This window comes from Mus musculus, chromosome 9 (genome assembly GCF_000001635.26).
Source record: "Mus musculus strain C57BL/6J chromosome 9, GRCm38.p6 C57BL/6J".
Taxonomy (NCBI): domain Eukaryota; kingdom Metazoa; phylum Chordata; class Mammalia; order Rodentia; family Muridae; genus Mus; species Mus musculus.
In genome coordinates this window covers 114,685,830-114,701,363 of record NC_000075.6, presented here as the reverse complement: position 1 = coordinate 114,701,363, position 15,534 = coordinate 114,685,830, and the positions used below count along the sequence as shown (strand labels likewise).

At 45.5% G+C, this 15,534-nt stretch overlaps 1 protein-coding gene across 1 annotated transcript in view; it reads right to left on the bottom strand.

Moving 5' to 3' along the window:
• The window catches only part of Dync1li1 (dynein cytoplasmic 1 light intermediate chain 1), a 34,958-nt gene extending 22,425 nt beyond the window's left edge, over positions 1-12,533 (bottom strand). The window contains exons 1-2 of the mRNA NM_146229.2: positions 12,337-12,533; positions 12,082-12,155 (exon numbers count right to left, since the gene is read on the bottom strand). Of these exons, the coding sequence (NP_666341.1) occupies positions 12,082-12,155; positions 12,337-12,482 (220 nt within the window). The 5' untranslated portion in view covers positions 12,483-12,533. The remainder of the gene's footprint in view (positions 1-12,081; positions 12,156-12,336) is intronic.
• Positions 12,534-15,534: the final 3,001 nt, after the last annotated feature.

The following is a 15,534-nucleotide window of genomic DNA, read 5'->3' as shown; positions in this document are numbered from 1 at the left end:
GCTGCACCTGCATATAAACCATACACTAAAATACAAAACCCACCTGCCACAACCACTGTCCAACTCAGGAGAGAGGAGTCTAGTGTTACCCAAGTCAGACAGCTTTGCAACAAAGGCAACACTTCAGCCAAACCTTGCAGGATTAATTAACCACCAGGAGTTAATCATTTCAGGAAGAGAAAGTAAGTGCAAAACCCAGGCACAAGAAGCGTCCTTCTAACAAGGACAAACACACACTTGTGGCAGCGGCACAGCCTACAGTCCCAACACCACTCTGGGAAGTGAGGTAAGATCCCAAGTGTGAGGCTAGCTTGGGCTATATGGAGAGTAGACCAAGGGGACAAGCCTGAGGCCAGCATGCCAGGCTAAGAAAGTTAAACTGTTCTTATCACAATGGAGAACCACCAGCAGTTTAGATATTTTAGAAAGACTGTGTGGCAGAAGCCAGAAGACAAACTCTTAAATTCAAGTCTGGAAAGCTGAGCAGTGGTGGTACACGACTTTAATCCCAGCATATAGGGAGGCAGAGGAAGGTGGATTTCCCTGAGTTCAAGGCCAGCCTGGTGCACAGAGGGAGTTCCAGGACAGCCAGGGCCACCCAGATTAATTCTGTCTTGAAAAACAAAATTCAAAAAAGATTAAGTCTGGGACAGGCCTAGTGGTATAAGCCCATAGCCACAGCTATTAAGGAAGCTAAGGCAGGAATATTTCAAGTTCAATTCTTGTCCTGGTTACATAGCGAGTTCAAGACCAGCCTAGGCAATTTAATGAAATAAATTAAAATAAAAAAAGAAAAAGAACCAAAGGGCCAGTATGCTGGCCAGCAGCAGTAACGGCACGAGCCACGCACCCAACCGCCTGAGTTCAGTTCCTTGCTCACAAGGTGGAGGAAGGCAGAACTGACTCCTGAGAGTTGTCCTCTGATCTCCACGTCATCCCAGGGCACATACACCTGTGTACCCGGGCATGAACACACACAGACGCACGCAAGACAAATTAATGTTAAAAAAAAAAAAAGAAAAAAAAAAGAAGCCGGGCATGGTGGTGCACGCCTTTAATCCCAGCACTCAGGAGGCAGAGGCAGGTGGATTTCTGAGTTCGAGGCCAGCCTGGTCTACAAAGTGAGTTCCAGGACAGCCAGGGCTACACAGAGAAACCCTGTCTCAAAAAAAAAAAAAAAAAAAAAAAAAAAAGAGGCTGAGGCTGCTGCTCTGTGATAAAGCACTTACCCAGCACACATCAGGCACCATGTTCTACCCTAGAACCACCACTAAAATCCTAACCCAGATACTATTGTAAATAAAATGCGCCCCCTAGCCTCCTCACCGCCTGCTGACTCTCCACAGAGCTCACTAGCACACAGCTAGCACTTTACGCTCTAAAAGCAGACTGAGGCTGGATGTGCTCCCTCTGAAGACAGAAGCAGGAGGAGCATCAGTCTGAGGCTAGCCTGGACTACATGTGGAGACTCCCTCCAAACGTGGGGCACAGGGAGAGGAAAGAGAGAGCCTGGACGAATACTACTATAATAGTTATTTTCATGTCCACATACAGATGCTAGAAAGCGTTCCATGGTTAATGGCTAGAAACTTCACTTAAGCGACAGGCCACATGGGTCTCTCACAAAGTCTTTTATGGCCTCTAACATTAAAAAAAATTACATTTATTTTGTGTGCTTCTGTGTTTGTGTATGTGTGCATGTTTGCACATGCATAAATGTGCCACAGAGCATACGCAGAGGTCAGAGGATTACTGGCCCTTGCTGCTCCTTTGCTTCCACTGTGCAGGTCCTGAAGCCCATCTCAGGCCATCTGACTTGTAGCAAGCACTTTTCCACGCGGAGCCACCTCACTGCCCCTCCCCTGCAGCTCCATAACAAAAGTCATTCTTAGCTGTTGGTCGTTCAAAAATCACTATGGGCCATCCCTGAATGTCAGCTGGAAACTGCTTTGCCCAGCCAAGTTTCTTTCAAGAGCCCTGGCCATGGGAAGAGCCCAGGTCTGACCAGTGACTGAGCAAGGCTTGTTGGTCGCTGGTGCAGACGACAGTAAAGCCTGTATTCCAAGCCATCTGTCAGTTCTCTGCTCAAACCAGCCACTCCTCACAAGACCAAGCGCTTAACAGAGCTTTAGCTTTCTCTAAAGCAACCACAGCTATCAATTCTCATTCCGTAGCTCAAATTCAAAAACCAAAATGATCATAAAATCTCCGAAAATCTACAAAATCATCAGATGTGTATAAGGACAAATATATGCTGGTGATCCCTGAAAGAAGATCTCTAATTCGGGGCTGGAGAGAGGGCTCAGCGGTTAAGAACACTGACTGCTCTTCAGAAGGTTCTGAGTTCAAATCCCAGCAACCACATAGTGGCTCACAACCATCCGTAATGAGATCTGACGCCCTCTTCTGGTGTGTCTGAAGACAGCTACAGTGTACTTAGATATATAATAAATAAATCTTTTAAAAAAAATCTCTAATTCAACAAAGGGATGTAATAACATATATATATATATGTATATATATACACACATGTATATATGCATATAGTATATATAATATATACAACATATAACACATATTATATAATCTATATATGTCTATGTGTATATTGATGAGGTGAGGGTGAGGGAGGCCTTTGCGATGGTGTATATGTGGTGTCAGAGAACAACTTGAGGGCTTAGTTCTCTCCTTCCACCATGTGGACGCCAGGGATCTAACTGGGGGCATCAACCTTGACAACAGGAGCCTTCAGTTACTCAGCTGTCTCACCAGCCCATATTAAGATACTTTGATGGCTGTTTTGTTTTGTTTTGTTGTTTTTGTTTTTTGAAACAGGGTTTCTCTGCGTAGCCCTGGTTGTCCTGGAATTCACTCTGTAGACCAGGCTGGCCTCGAACTCACTGAGATCCACCTGCCTCTGACTCTCGAGTGCTGGGATTAAAGGAGTGTACTATCACCACCCTGGCAATATACTTTGTAATATTAATCTACAGATGAAGAATTCGAACATTCAGATGATCTCTAGCTGTAACATACCATCATCAGCTGTATGACACATCAGGTAACTTCTACATGGAGACCAGATCCCATCTCCACAATGGTGGACTAAAATTCTGTTACTATCATCATTCACTGGATGTGTGACATGTTAGAAATGAAACTCCTCTGTAAGGCCAGCCGCAGTACTTTAGAAGAGCATCATGAAGCATATGAAAGTGAGAAGTCACACTCAGCGGGTGCTATAACTGCTACCATGGATACCAAAGCACTGTTCCCAGGCTTCACATAAGTTAATGCACATCAGCTCACAGGATACAAAGAGGGTAGTACTGTCTGGAACTCAAAGCAACTTGAACTCCACCAGTACTCGTGAACACAAAGCCACACCATGACCGTGTGCCGGATCAGCTCCCCCATCCCTCATGATAATGTGTCAAATTAAACAGCACTGTGCACTCTTTTTTCTCCATCTTCTCTTTTGCCGAGACACTGTACTCTTGCTTAGCATAGGTTTGGAGCCACACACCTTCTCTGCAGAGCTTTGGCTGGCATCTCCACAGCCCCATCAATCAAGGTATACATCAGGATAAACTGTCAAGAAAGAATTCCCAACCTGTCACCTTGACCCTGCATGATGTAAGATGAACCAGCATGTTCTAGTGACAAAAGCCACGAGGGGTTTTATTTTGTTTTGTTTTTGAAACCGAGTCTCTCTATGGAGTCCTGATTGTCCTGAAACTCCCTATGTAACCAGGCTGACCTTGAACTCACAGAGATTCACCTGCCTCTGCATCCCAAGTACTGGTGTGCAACACCACACCCAGCCTCGAGAGCCTCAGATCTTCCTTTTTGTCTTCTACTGGTTGTGTAGAAAATCCAGAGAGATGGGGCTTTTGATCTGCGCCCATCTCTCAGTGGGCATCTCCCTCCTTGGATGGTTAGAATGGGAACAGAACTCAGTGCCATGAGCAAACCTTCTTGCACGCCTGTTCAGACTAAATGTTCAGAAACATCCAGGAGTATCTGCAGAGCAGGAAGACAAAGCTAATTTGAATCCTCATCAAACTGCGAAGCCCCAGACTGCAAAACAGCAGAGCCTACTCATCACCTGGCAGTAGCTCAGCACAAGGAACTGACAACACACACGAGACAGCTCCCTTTACTTAGCAATCCCCATTACATGAGAACTTTAGAACTTACTCTCAGTTATAATTCCAAGTCTCACAGGCTGATTAAAAAGGAATTAAAAATTGGTTTAATTCAATAAACACTAATGCCAGTAAATGCTGATCCCAATGGCTGCCGACGCTCCTCTGTTCTGGAGGGCAAAGTCTCACTGAACTCTCTATCAGCAACTAGGGTATGTTCTACCTAAGAATTCCACTCTTAGGAACTGATCCCAAGGATAATACTGGATACATGGAATATAAGATGTAACAATAATGACCTGTAATCAACTATAATTATGATACAGCCAAATATGTTATTATTCAATTAGAAAAGATAGAGCTGGGCTAGCAAGACTCAGGATGTAAAATGCTTGCCAAGCAAACCCAACAATTGGAGTTTGATCTCTGGATCCCACATAAAGGTGAAAGGGTTTCCCATGTGTACTCATGTAGAATTTCCATTCGTTTCAGCTTTATCGGAGATCAACTTTGACTTTACATGTTCATGCACAGTATTCTGCTAGACCTTTGGCTGTCATAAAGACGTGCAAATAAGTTAGCATACACCAACGTGAGGACTTTATTTAATGACTACTAGCTGGAACAAACACCCCTTTCTAGTCGGGTTAGAAAAGGCCTAAAGTGCCATCATCTACTTCTGACCGTGTCCCTATGTCTTAGGTATGTATTCACTGCTTTAGCCGTTGTGAGAGAACCTCTTGCTACATAGCTCAATCACACACAGAACTTTCTAATACCACAGGCTGCTCTCAAACTAAACACCCCAGCCTACAGAATGCTCAGATCACAAATATGTAAGACAAAAATCTCATTATGATGTAATAATGTCTTTTGAGAATAATAAAAAAGTTGTCAATTTTCAAACAAAAAAAAAAAAGAGGAGAAAACTAGATCAACCAAGTTATCCTCACTCTATACCATGCAGAGAATAATATACATTTAAGTGTATATTTAAGTACTATATATGAATAATGAATATAAATGAGTAATTATATAAAGTACCTATGTATTAAGTAAATATATACATTTATATAATCATTCATACACACACACATACACATATATATATATTTGGGGTGTTTTGTTTGTTCATTCTTCTTTTTTTTTTTTTTTTTTTTTTTTTTTTGGTTTTTTTCAAGACAGGGTTTCTCTGTGTAGCCCTGGCTGTCCTGGAACTCACTTTGTAGACCAGACTGGCCTCGAACTCAGAAATCCGCCTGCCTCTGCCTCCCGAGCGCTGGGATTAAAGGCGTGCGCCACCACGCCCAGCTTGTTCTTTTCTTTTGTAATAAGACCTCACTATGCTGCCCTGGCTGGTCTGAAGCTCATTATGTATACCAGGCTGACCTCAAACTCACAGATCCACCTGCCTCTCTCTCCAGAGTGCTGGATTAAAGGCGTGTGCCACTGAATTCAGCAATAAAAATATTAAAAATATATAAAACCATGACTACTGACATGGATAAACCCTTGTTACATGGGTAAAGCACAGTACATGAAGTAAACTAATTTGACTATAAAATGTAAAAGTTTTATTTTTTATGATGTAAAGCTATAAATGATCAGCCTTATTTTCATTTTTATTTTATTCTTAAATGTTTAATTACTTTATATGAATTGCCGTTTTGCCTGAATGCATGTCAGTGCAATATCCACAGATGACAGAGAGGGTGCAGAACCCCGAGGTCTGGAGTTGCAAATGGTTGTAAGGCAAATGTGGGTGCCTGGACTTGAACCAGGGCCCTATGGAAGAGCAGCCAGTCCTAAGTGCTCACTGGGCCATCTCTCTCTAGCCCCTTGCTTTCATTTTGAGACAAAGTTTCACAAAGCCCAGGTTGGAATCCAACTCTATGTAGCTGAAGATGACCTTGAACACCTGACTTCCCTCTTGGAGCCTCTGAGTGCTGGAAACCAGACAAGACTCTCCTAACTGAGTTGCACCCCAAGCCCACGGTATGTCTTATACAAATACAAATGGAAAGGTTTTTAAAGAGGCCAGGAAATAGCAATAATCTTAGGTAATAGAGTTATGGTAGTTGTCTGTTTTGAAATAGAGTCTCACTATGTTGCTCTGCCTATTCTAGAACTCACTGTGTAGACCAGGCTGGCCTCAAACTCACAGAGATCTGCCTGCCTCTGCCCACAAGAGCTGGGATTAAAGGTATACACAACACACTTGACAGCTGGCTTCATTTTTTAAAAAATATTTTATTTTTCTTTCTTTAGCGTACAACATGTACTGCTTTTAAGTGACCTCCAACTTTAAAGCGTCCTAGACATAATGTCTTGGGTTCTTTTAATTCCAGGAAGTATGAAACTATCTCCATCTATAGGTCAGGAGGTGGTGTCCAGACCCTGAGTCTCCTCACAGCTGCCTGGCCTAGGTGGACTCCGTCCTGTCTGTGGTGTCTCCACCTTCCTCAGCAGGTGTTCTCTCCCAGTCTCCCAGGCACAGCACGGCTGGCAGGCTGGCCTCACACTGACTTCATCTGACTCTGCGGACTCCCAGGAGGCCCTCACAAGCTTACAGAGGGCAAGAAGGAAAAGGGAAGCGTAGCCCAGTTTTCCGTGAATGACTCTGCACAGCATAATTCTAAAGCCCAGTGAGGAAAGGAAGAGGTGACCTGCTGAGGCACTGTCCTGACCTCACAGGACAACGGGCTTGCCCAGCTCACCCACTGCTAACAAGGCCCATGTGCTATCTATCTACCTTTTTTTCCCTAAGGCAGGACTCTTCTGTTTGGCATTTCCTGTTCTTTCTGTTTTTAAGGGTTTTTTGGAGACAGGTCACATGTAGCCCAGGCTGAACTCTAACTCGCTGTGTAATGAGGATGACTCTGAACTCCTAAGCTTCTTGCTCTACCTCCTACAGGGAAGTCTGTGCCCGCCGCCCGCCCGCCCGCCGAGCCTGGCCACTCTGAACTTTCAGTGCTTTTGCTAGAGGAACCAACCATTCTAGCAGCCTGTATCTGTCACCCTCGGAGCTCTGCTTTCTGTTCCTGACAGTGGCACTGGGGGAAATGGGTCTACTCCCCTTAATTCTTAAATCTCTATCCAACTATAGAGTCAATTCATCATTCATGTAACATATTCACTGAGCTTCCACGGTGTCAAATACTGTAAACCATCCAATGAAACCTCCATTAACTGTCATCTTTGCCTAAGGTTAAAGCTAACGGCAAAGGGGTTACAGAAAGGGAGAATCCAGCAATTCCCAGTCATAGACTAAAGCTAGCCCGTTGCCTGTTTCTGTGAACAAAGTTTTATTGAAACACTGCTAGCCGGGCGTGGTGGTGCATGCCTTTAATCCCAGCACTCGGAAGGCAGAGGCAGGTGGATTTCTGAGTTCCAGTACAGCCTGGTCTACAAAGTGAGTTCCAGGACAGACAGGGCTACACAGAGAAACCCTGTCTCGAAAAAAAGAAAAAAGAGAAACACTGCTAAGTTTCATTCATTCATGAATTATCTGTAGCTGTCTGGGGACTAAGGAGCAAAACTAAAGAGTTGCAAAATACTACATGACTCACAAAGCATATATTACTTAGTATCTGATCCTCTACAGAAAACTTTTCTGACCCTATATCAAGGTACCAACATGTCATCTGATCTTCATTATTGGTCTCTTTGGTAGCAATATATAGGGCTGGAGAGATGGCTCGGCAGTTAAGAACACTGACTGCTCTTCTGGAGGTCCTGAGTTCAATTCCCAGCAACCACATGGTGGCTCACAACCATCTGTAATGGGATCAGATGCCTTCTTCTGGTGTGTCTGAAGACAGCTACAGTGCACTCACATACATAAATAAATAAATCTTTAAAAAATAAAAGCAATAATATATAATAAATCCATAACTTTATGCTAATCCTCAACTCAGTACTACATATGAGAACGCTCTTCTTTGTATCATTCTAACTGGCATCATAGTCTCATAATCAGTTACACCAGAAAACATGTTTCCTATATCTATGGAACCCTGGTGATCTTTAATCCCTGTTCCTCAAAAGATAGTTTCAGGGCCTCAGGATGTACCTCAGTGTTAAGCAAGCCAACTTATTCTGTATGAGGCGCCAGGTTCAATCCCCACTCCCCACTAAGAAAGGAGAAAGATGTAGATGTAGGTAAAATGACTGAGTGCTGTCACAGTCTTCCTGGACCTCACTCTGAGCCAGGCCTGGGTGGATTAAATGACGCTTAGGACAAGTGTCAAGGAGAGTTATGCACTCAATAAGCCATATCCCAAAGCCCAATAAGCACTTGAATTTTCTTCCTTTCCTGGTTTTTTTAAGGAGTTTTTTTTCTTTATGTTTATGAATGTTTAGCTTGCACGTGTGTATGTGCCCCATTTGTACGCCTGACAAGGCCAGAAGATCCCCGGAACTGGAGTTACAAATGGTTGTGAGTTAGCAAGTGGTCCTGGGAACTGAACCTGGGCCCTCTGCAAGAGCAGCCAGGACTCTTACCCGCTCAAGCATCCGTCCTTGCTCTTGTTTGTTGTTGTTGTTGCCTTTGCATTCCTGATCCTCCTGCCTGAATCTCCCAAATGCGGGGATGCATCAGCAGATCAGGAGCTTCTCTGGAAAGCCAAGGGCTCCCTATGCAGCGTCTCAGTGTGCTCTCACGCTTTACCCTCCCGGGCACTGGATTAGGCCAGGATTCTGTCAGCTATGGAGCTTGCCTGCTCAGACGTTTCCTCACCTTCCAGTCTCACCCAGAAGCCTGACTAAATAGAGATTAACTCTGACGTGGAATGGCACTTTCAAGGAAGGTCAGGAGCCCACTGGCCCCATGAGTGTTGTCTGTCTCGTCATGGTGTGGTTACATGGGTGGATACTCAGGTGAACTCACAGAATACTTGAGATTAATGCACTTCCCAGTGTTTAAATTAACCTTAACTATTTCCTTAAAAAAATAGAGACGATCTAGCTGGTATTAAATTTCAATAACTTTGTGAGTTTGAAGAATAAAAAGACTTAGCCGGGCATGGTGGCGCACGCCTTTAATCCCAGCGCTCGGGAGGCAGAGGCAGGCAGATTTCTGAGTTCGAGGCCAGCCTGGTCTACAAAGTGAGTTCCAGGACAGACAGGGCTACACAGAGAAACCCTGTCTCAAAAAAAAAAAAAAAAAAAAAAAAAAAAAAAAACAGATTCTTTTCCTTTAAATAATTACTGATATTTTGATTCAAAAATAAGCATCGAGTAGTAAGAGTTTTGTATATGGCATTGTCACCCTTGAAAATGGTTAACAACTGCCTGTAAACCCAGCTCCAGAGGAATCTGACACCCGTGACCTCTGTGGGCACTGCATTCTTGTGCATATAACCCCACCCCACTCCCACCAAGCCTGGGTGTTTTTATCCTACTTGGAGGACAGGTGAAGTGCAAGCTAAGGGTTAAATTGTGATTGATATGTGATATGCAGGGTGGATATGGAAGGGATTCAGACAAAGGCCTGTATCTCTCTTACTAGGCTATTTCTGAAATTCAAAGCCTTGTTAATAGGCTCAGACTTGCTTTCTTTTCTTTGAATATAGACTCCAGGGTTGGAGAGATGGCTCAGTGGTTAAGAACACTGACTGCTCTTCTGGAGGTCCTGAGTTCAATTCCCAGCAACCACTTGGTAGCTCACAACCATCTGTAATGGGATCTGATGCCCTCTTCTGGTGTGTGTCTGAAGGCAGCTTCAGTGTACTCATCATATATATAAAACAAATAAATAAAATCTTGAATATAGACTCCAACAAAACACTACTATCATTCCTGAGTGACATCTTAGAGCCAAGCATCTCCCTGGCCTGATACTCTAAACCTCCTGACAAAGACAGCTGTAATACCCACTGTGTGCTCCTTCCTTCACAGCTGTAATACCCACTGTGTGTTCCTTCCTTCACAGCTGTAATAACCACTGTGTGTTCCTTCCTTCTTCTACCACCACAGACTGAACACTGCTACACCACCTGACAATTAAATGCCTCCAAGCATTCTTTAAAGGAAGTTTGGGGAAGTAACTGCATTTGCATAAACAGTATTTTTTTAAAAAATCAATGATTAGCCTTTTCCAGACCTAAAGAGGGCTCATGGAAACCTTAATAGTACTGAAGGAAAAACATGACACTTGAAGCTTATATAATGACACCAGATGGAACTTTCTAAACTATTAATATTAAGTTCATCGGAAGAAAATCTAGCCTAGGAGTGCGGGGCCTCTGTACACCAAGTCTTGTAGACTGACCCAGTATTAGAAGATCTAGAAAACACCAGAAAGGTAAAAGACTGCCAATTTTTACTGCTGAAATTTGTAAAGAAATCTATTTAACAGAGTAATGAAAACATAATCTACTCCAAGGGGGTCATTCAGTCTTAAGTTCACTTTATCAGTACACAATCTACCTACATTAATAACCTGTCTACAGTAGTAATTACAAACAGTCCCGGAACTGGTTTTTGTTTTGTTGCTTTGGGGCCCTGTTTTATTTCTGCCCCATCAATACCGCGTATTTGGGCAGTAATCCTTTCTGTTTTTAAGGAAGAAGACAGGCTTACTGGGCACAGGGCAATGGGAGCAGCAGGCAGAGCCACAACTCAACTGGGGGGGGAGGGGGTAATTCACTTGCTAAAGACATCCCAGGAATGCTTTCTCATTCACTCCGGTCCCTCACAGGATTCTCTGCGGCCTGGCTTTACAGTGAGCCATTTGGCTCTCCCACAGTTCCAGGAGGTAGGGACTGTTTCTCCATAACTCTCCTTTGAGAGATGAATGGACCGAGGTTTGTGGACAGTAGCAGACTTGCGTCAGATCCGCGTGGTTTGTACATGTTTGTACTCAGTCCTGGCTATCTGCACGTGGTGCTTTCAATCACAGGAAAAGACACAATGCTAAGCTTTCAACGAGCTTGACCACAGCTTCCCAAAGCACAGGCATGTGTTGTGTTGTGTTTTGTGTGTGTGTGTGTGTGTGTGTGCATGTAACTGGTGGTGGTGGGGTCATAGAGAATGAGTCATTTCTTCCTACCGACTCATTCATTGTCACCCGTGGAGAATCTCAGGTAACTAAAACTCTTCAAGCACAGTTTCTCAGCCTTTTGGCTAAAATCAAAGAGTCTGAAGTCTCGAAACACCCACTTCCAAGTTGTAAAATATTACTGTCACCCTATTATACACTCCAATATCCTGCATGTAAAAAGAAAAGGTGGGGGTTGGAATTCCTCCCAGAGCTGGAAAGACCTGCAAAACTGTTAAGTGGGATTGTTTATTGTCCCTGGGTCCTTTATCCTCACTTTGCAGCCAGTAGATTTAAAAAAAAAAAAAAAAAAAAACCTAAGAGAAAGGGGAGACATGTCTCCCTTATTCCAGCCATTCCGCTGAGGGCACTAAATGAGAACGCTGTTCTACTGCCCTTTACAAATTTCAGAGTTATTAGGTGACAGTTAAAAAGGCAACTGCAACCCGAGCACCCAGCACTGGGAGAACGGGAGAACGCTGATTCAAATAACACTCCTCACGACCCAGTCTCTGGCTCCTGTCAATTACACAAAAGAGTCTGCTATTAAATATTGATGGCATGCATTTGCGCTGGGGCTCTCACCAAGAGCCCTCATGCTACCAATCTCTGTCAAAAACTGTCCCCGTCTTTCTAGGTAGAATCCCAGACCACTGGGAGTGCCTCGGGTGTTATGTTCATTCTGTCTCTCCCAGAGGAGATGACAGAGCCACCCCACATCCCAGGGAGGAGAAAAGACCGGAGGGTCCAGGCCGGAAGGACCAGGGACCCCTTGTCCCCCCAGCTGTCAGCAGCAAGCCGGGAGGCGGGGCGCAGCCGGGCCCGAGTGTCCGCACAAAGGCAGTGGGCGAACGGATGTGACCGTGCACCCGGGCCACATCGGATATCACTTACCCAGCAGCAGCACGTTCTTCCCGGTCGGGAGCTTGGAGCGCGAGCGCGTGGAGACCTCGCTGAGGATGCAGGACCTAACAGGGAGCAAGGCGCAGGCTAAGTAAGGCCGGGCCCGACCGAGGACGAGAACCGCCGGGCCCAGCTCCCGGGAGGCCCCGCCCGTCTCCCAGCTCCCGCGGGGCTCGGGGATCCCAGAGGCGTCCGCCCTGGCGAGGAGATAACCCGCGGGGGACCGGAGAGGGGTGCGGTCCTTACCAAAGGTTCTGCCCGTCCTCATCGTCGCCCGCCGCGGGGCCGCCGCTGCCCGACGCTAGCTCGTTGGCTAGGGGTCCGCTGGCGTAGGTCGAGGCTAGCCCGGGTGGAGATGAACCGAACGAGCCGACTCGCCCCACGGCCGCCATCTTGGTCGGGAATCACACCACTCCTGACAGGGCTGGAAGAACGAAGCGGCGACTGCGGCGGCGGCGGCAGCAGCGGCGGACGGAACCCGGATATGGACGCTCCGGGCTCGGGAGCCGACCGCGCCTGCGGGGGCGGGGACCAAGCCTGAGGGCGGGGTCTGGGGAGGGGTTGTCCAAGGAGCAGGGCGCTGCTGCACATGCGCGGCAGCAGACCGGGTCGCGCATGCGCGGCCTGATTCTCTGCTTGGACTGTGGTAATGCTGGTTTTCCCTGTGTCTCCAAGCTGAAACGCCGCCCAAAGTGCACCACCCGTCATCCCGGTTGCCCGCCGGGCGTGCCGGGCATGTCAGTAAGCGAAGCAGCTTCCCACCTTTCAGTGGGGCGGTAACCTGGGACCGGCGTGGATATCCAGCGCTGCCCACCCTTCAGTTGGGCCAAGTGGGGTTCAACAGCCTTAACTACCCCGGTCCTGGATTTCTGCTCTTTCCTCCTTAAATTCTAAAAGGACGATGAGTACCTCAAGGTGGACCCACATCTGGAGCCGGTTCTTCCAGACTCTTTGCGACTGCGAGACATAAATGTTGGCAACACTTGGAAAATTAATGGTCTTGATGGATTTGTGTTTTGGTTTGTTTTCTGATGGGAATCTCACGTAGCCCAGGCTAGAGTCTTTACCGATCTGCTTGCCTGTGGGTCCTAAGTGCTGAGGCAGGTGAACCGGTGCACATCACTATGCCCACCTCTGGTCTGATGTCTGATGTTTCAGATTCCTGTGAGATCTGAAAAGACTCCCTACAGGAGTCGGCTCTCCGTTACCATGGTTAATACACAAGCACGGAGAACCTAAGCCAGACCCCAGATAATTCTCTACTAGAACTTGATTAGCTAAATATAATGGAAAATCTAAGGCCTGTTTCCAGAAAGAGTCGATGGCTTTAAGGCTGTCGTGCGCCCCATAAGAACAATTGCTGAAGATAGTCTGACTTTTGAACATTTTTTCCCCTTACTTTGAAGAGAGCTCGTTCACGTGACCCGAGTGATGATGCTACTATGCAAGCGAGAAAATCCACAACCCCGCGCTGCATTTGCTACAGGCACTGCATTTACTAGGGTTTGTCCACTCGCTAATCTCGAGTTCAGACCCTAGTAATGTGGGATAAAGGGAAGATTAAATGGGATGATTCACATAAAAGATTTATAACTGTGCCCAGAAAATCATAAGTGTTCAGCGCGTGGTAATTACTGTTTTTATTTTTAAATCTTCTGTCAAAGATATATTTATTACTTTATGTATACAGGTATTTTGCCTGGATGTATGTCTGTGCACCACATGAATGTCTATGCCCTGGTGCCAGTAGAGGCCCGAAGGGAGCATCAATTCCCTGGAACGTGGATTGGGTTGAGAGCTAGCATGTGGGTGCTGGGAATTGAATCTAAGTCCTCTGGAAAGGAGCAAGTGCTCTTCTATTTGTTTGTTTGTTTGTTTGTTTATATGAGTACACTGTCACTGTCTTCAGACACACCAGAAGAGAACATCATATCCCATTACAGATGGTTGTGAGCCACCATGTAGTTGCAGGGAATTGAACTCAGGACCTCTGGAAGAGCAGTTGGTTCTCTTAACTGCTGAGCCATCTCTCCAGCCCAAGCAAGTGCTCTTAATTGCTGAGCTATATCTGCAGTCCTGTTAATCTGTGTGTGTCTGTGTGTTGATGCATGTGTCTTTGTGTTTATGCATGTGTATGTGTATATTTATGCATGTGTGTGTCTGTATATCTGTGTGTGTGTCTGTGTGTTTATGTGTGTGTGTGTGTGTGTGTTCATTCTCAAGAAAACAATGTTGGGTGTCAGTCCCCACCTTCCCCCTTGTTTGAGGTGGGGTCTCTTGGAGTTGGTCCATTTGTGGTTTGTCACTTCGTGGACCACACAAGTTGACCCTGGAGCATCCACCTCTCAGTTGATGTAGAAACACTGCTTGTCTGGCTTTACCTTGGATTCTAGGCCTCTTCCCTCAGGCCCTCAAACTGCAAGCCCTTTACCTACAGAGCCACCTCTCCGGCCCACTTTACTGATATGTGAGACTCAAGGAGCTAAGGGTGGCCCTGACTCTGTGAATGCTGATGCTCTTGAGTGACTGACCTCTCCAGGGGTCACTACAGGGGGAAACCACCTTACCTACTTACTTATGAATGTTTGTCTTAACCTTTCCAGCCATATCTGGCCAACCCTTGCTAAAGGTGGTCATAATGACTTCCTGCAGCTAAGATTAATGTCATTGTGATTAGGAAAGGACCCAGAGATTTCCCATGTACCCTAGCTTTTCCGTGATGGCCTCCCACATTACAGCCACGAAGGAAAGCTCCAAGAGCTGCGGCCCCTTTGAGCGACGGTTCAGTTTCTGCTCCGTTTATTGCTTCACTTATCTTCTTTCCTCTGAGCATTTTCTCAGTTTCGTTTATACACAGAGCTGTGGTTTCCATATCAGATTTGCTATGTCTGAAAAGTGTTTACTTTTATAATAGTGTCAGACCTTCAGATAAGCTAACTAAAGACTCAAACTGAGGTCAAAGTTGTATTCCTATGGTGCTGGGGAGTTGCCTCAGTTGGTAGAGTGTCTGGACACAATGCATGAAGTCCTGAGTTCCATCCCCAGCACCAAATACACCAGGTGTGGTGGGATAGGCCTATAAGCCCAGCATTTGGGAGATGGAGGCAGGAGGTTGGGAAGTTCAAGGTCACCTGCAGATACACAGTCAATTCAAGGGCAGCCTGGGCTACATGTGACCTCACTTCTAAACAGAAAATTAAAAAAAAAAAAAAAAGTGGGGGGAGTTGTAATTCCTGTGACTTTTTTTTACTATTGATATATAGCATTCTTCTATTAAGATACCTGATTAAAATTATTCCTTATAAATGTCTACCATGTGCCAGGCTGCATTTTTTAAACTTTTTTTTTAAAGATTTATTTATTTATATGTAACTACACTGTAGCTGTCTTCAGACATACCAGAAGAGGACATCAGATCTCATTACAGATAGTTGTGAGCCACCA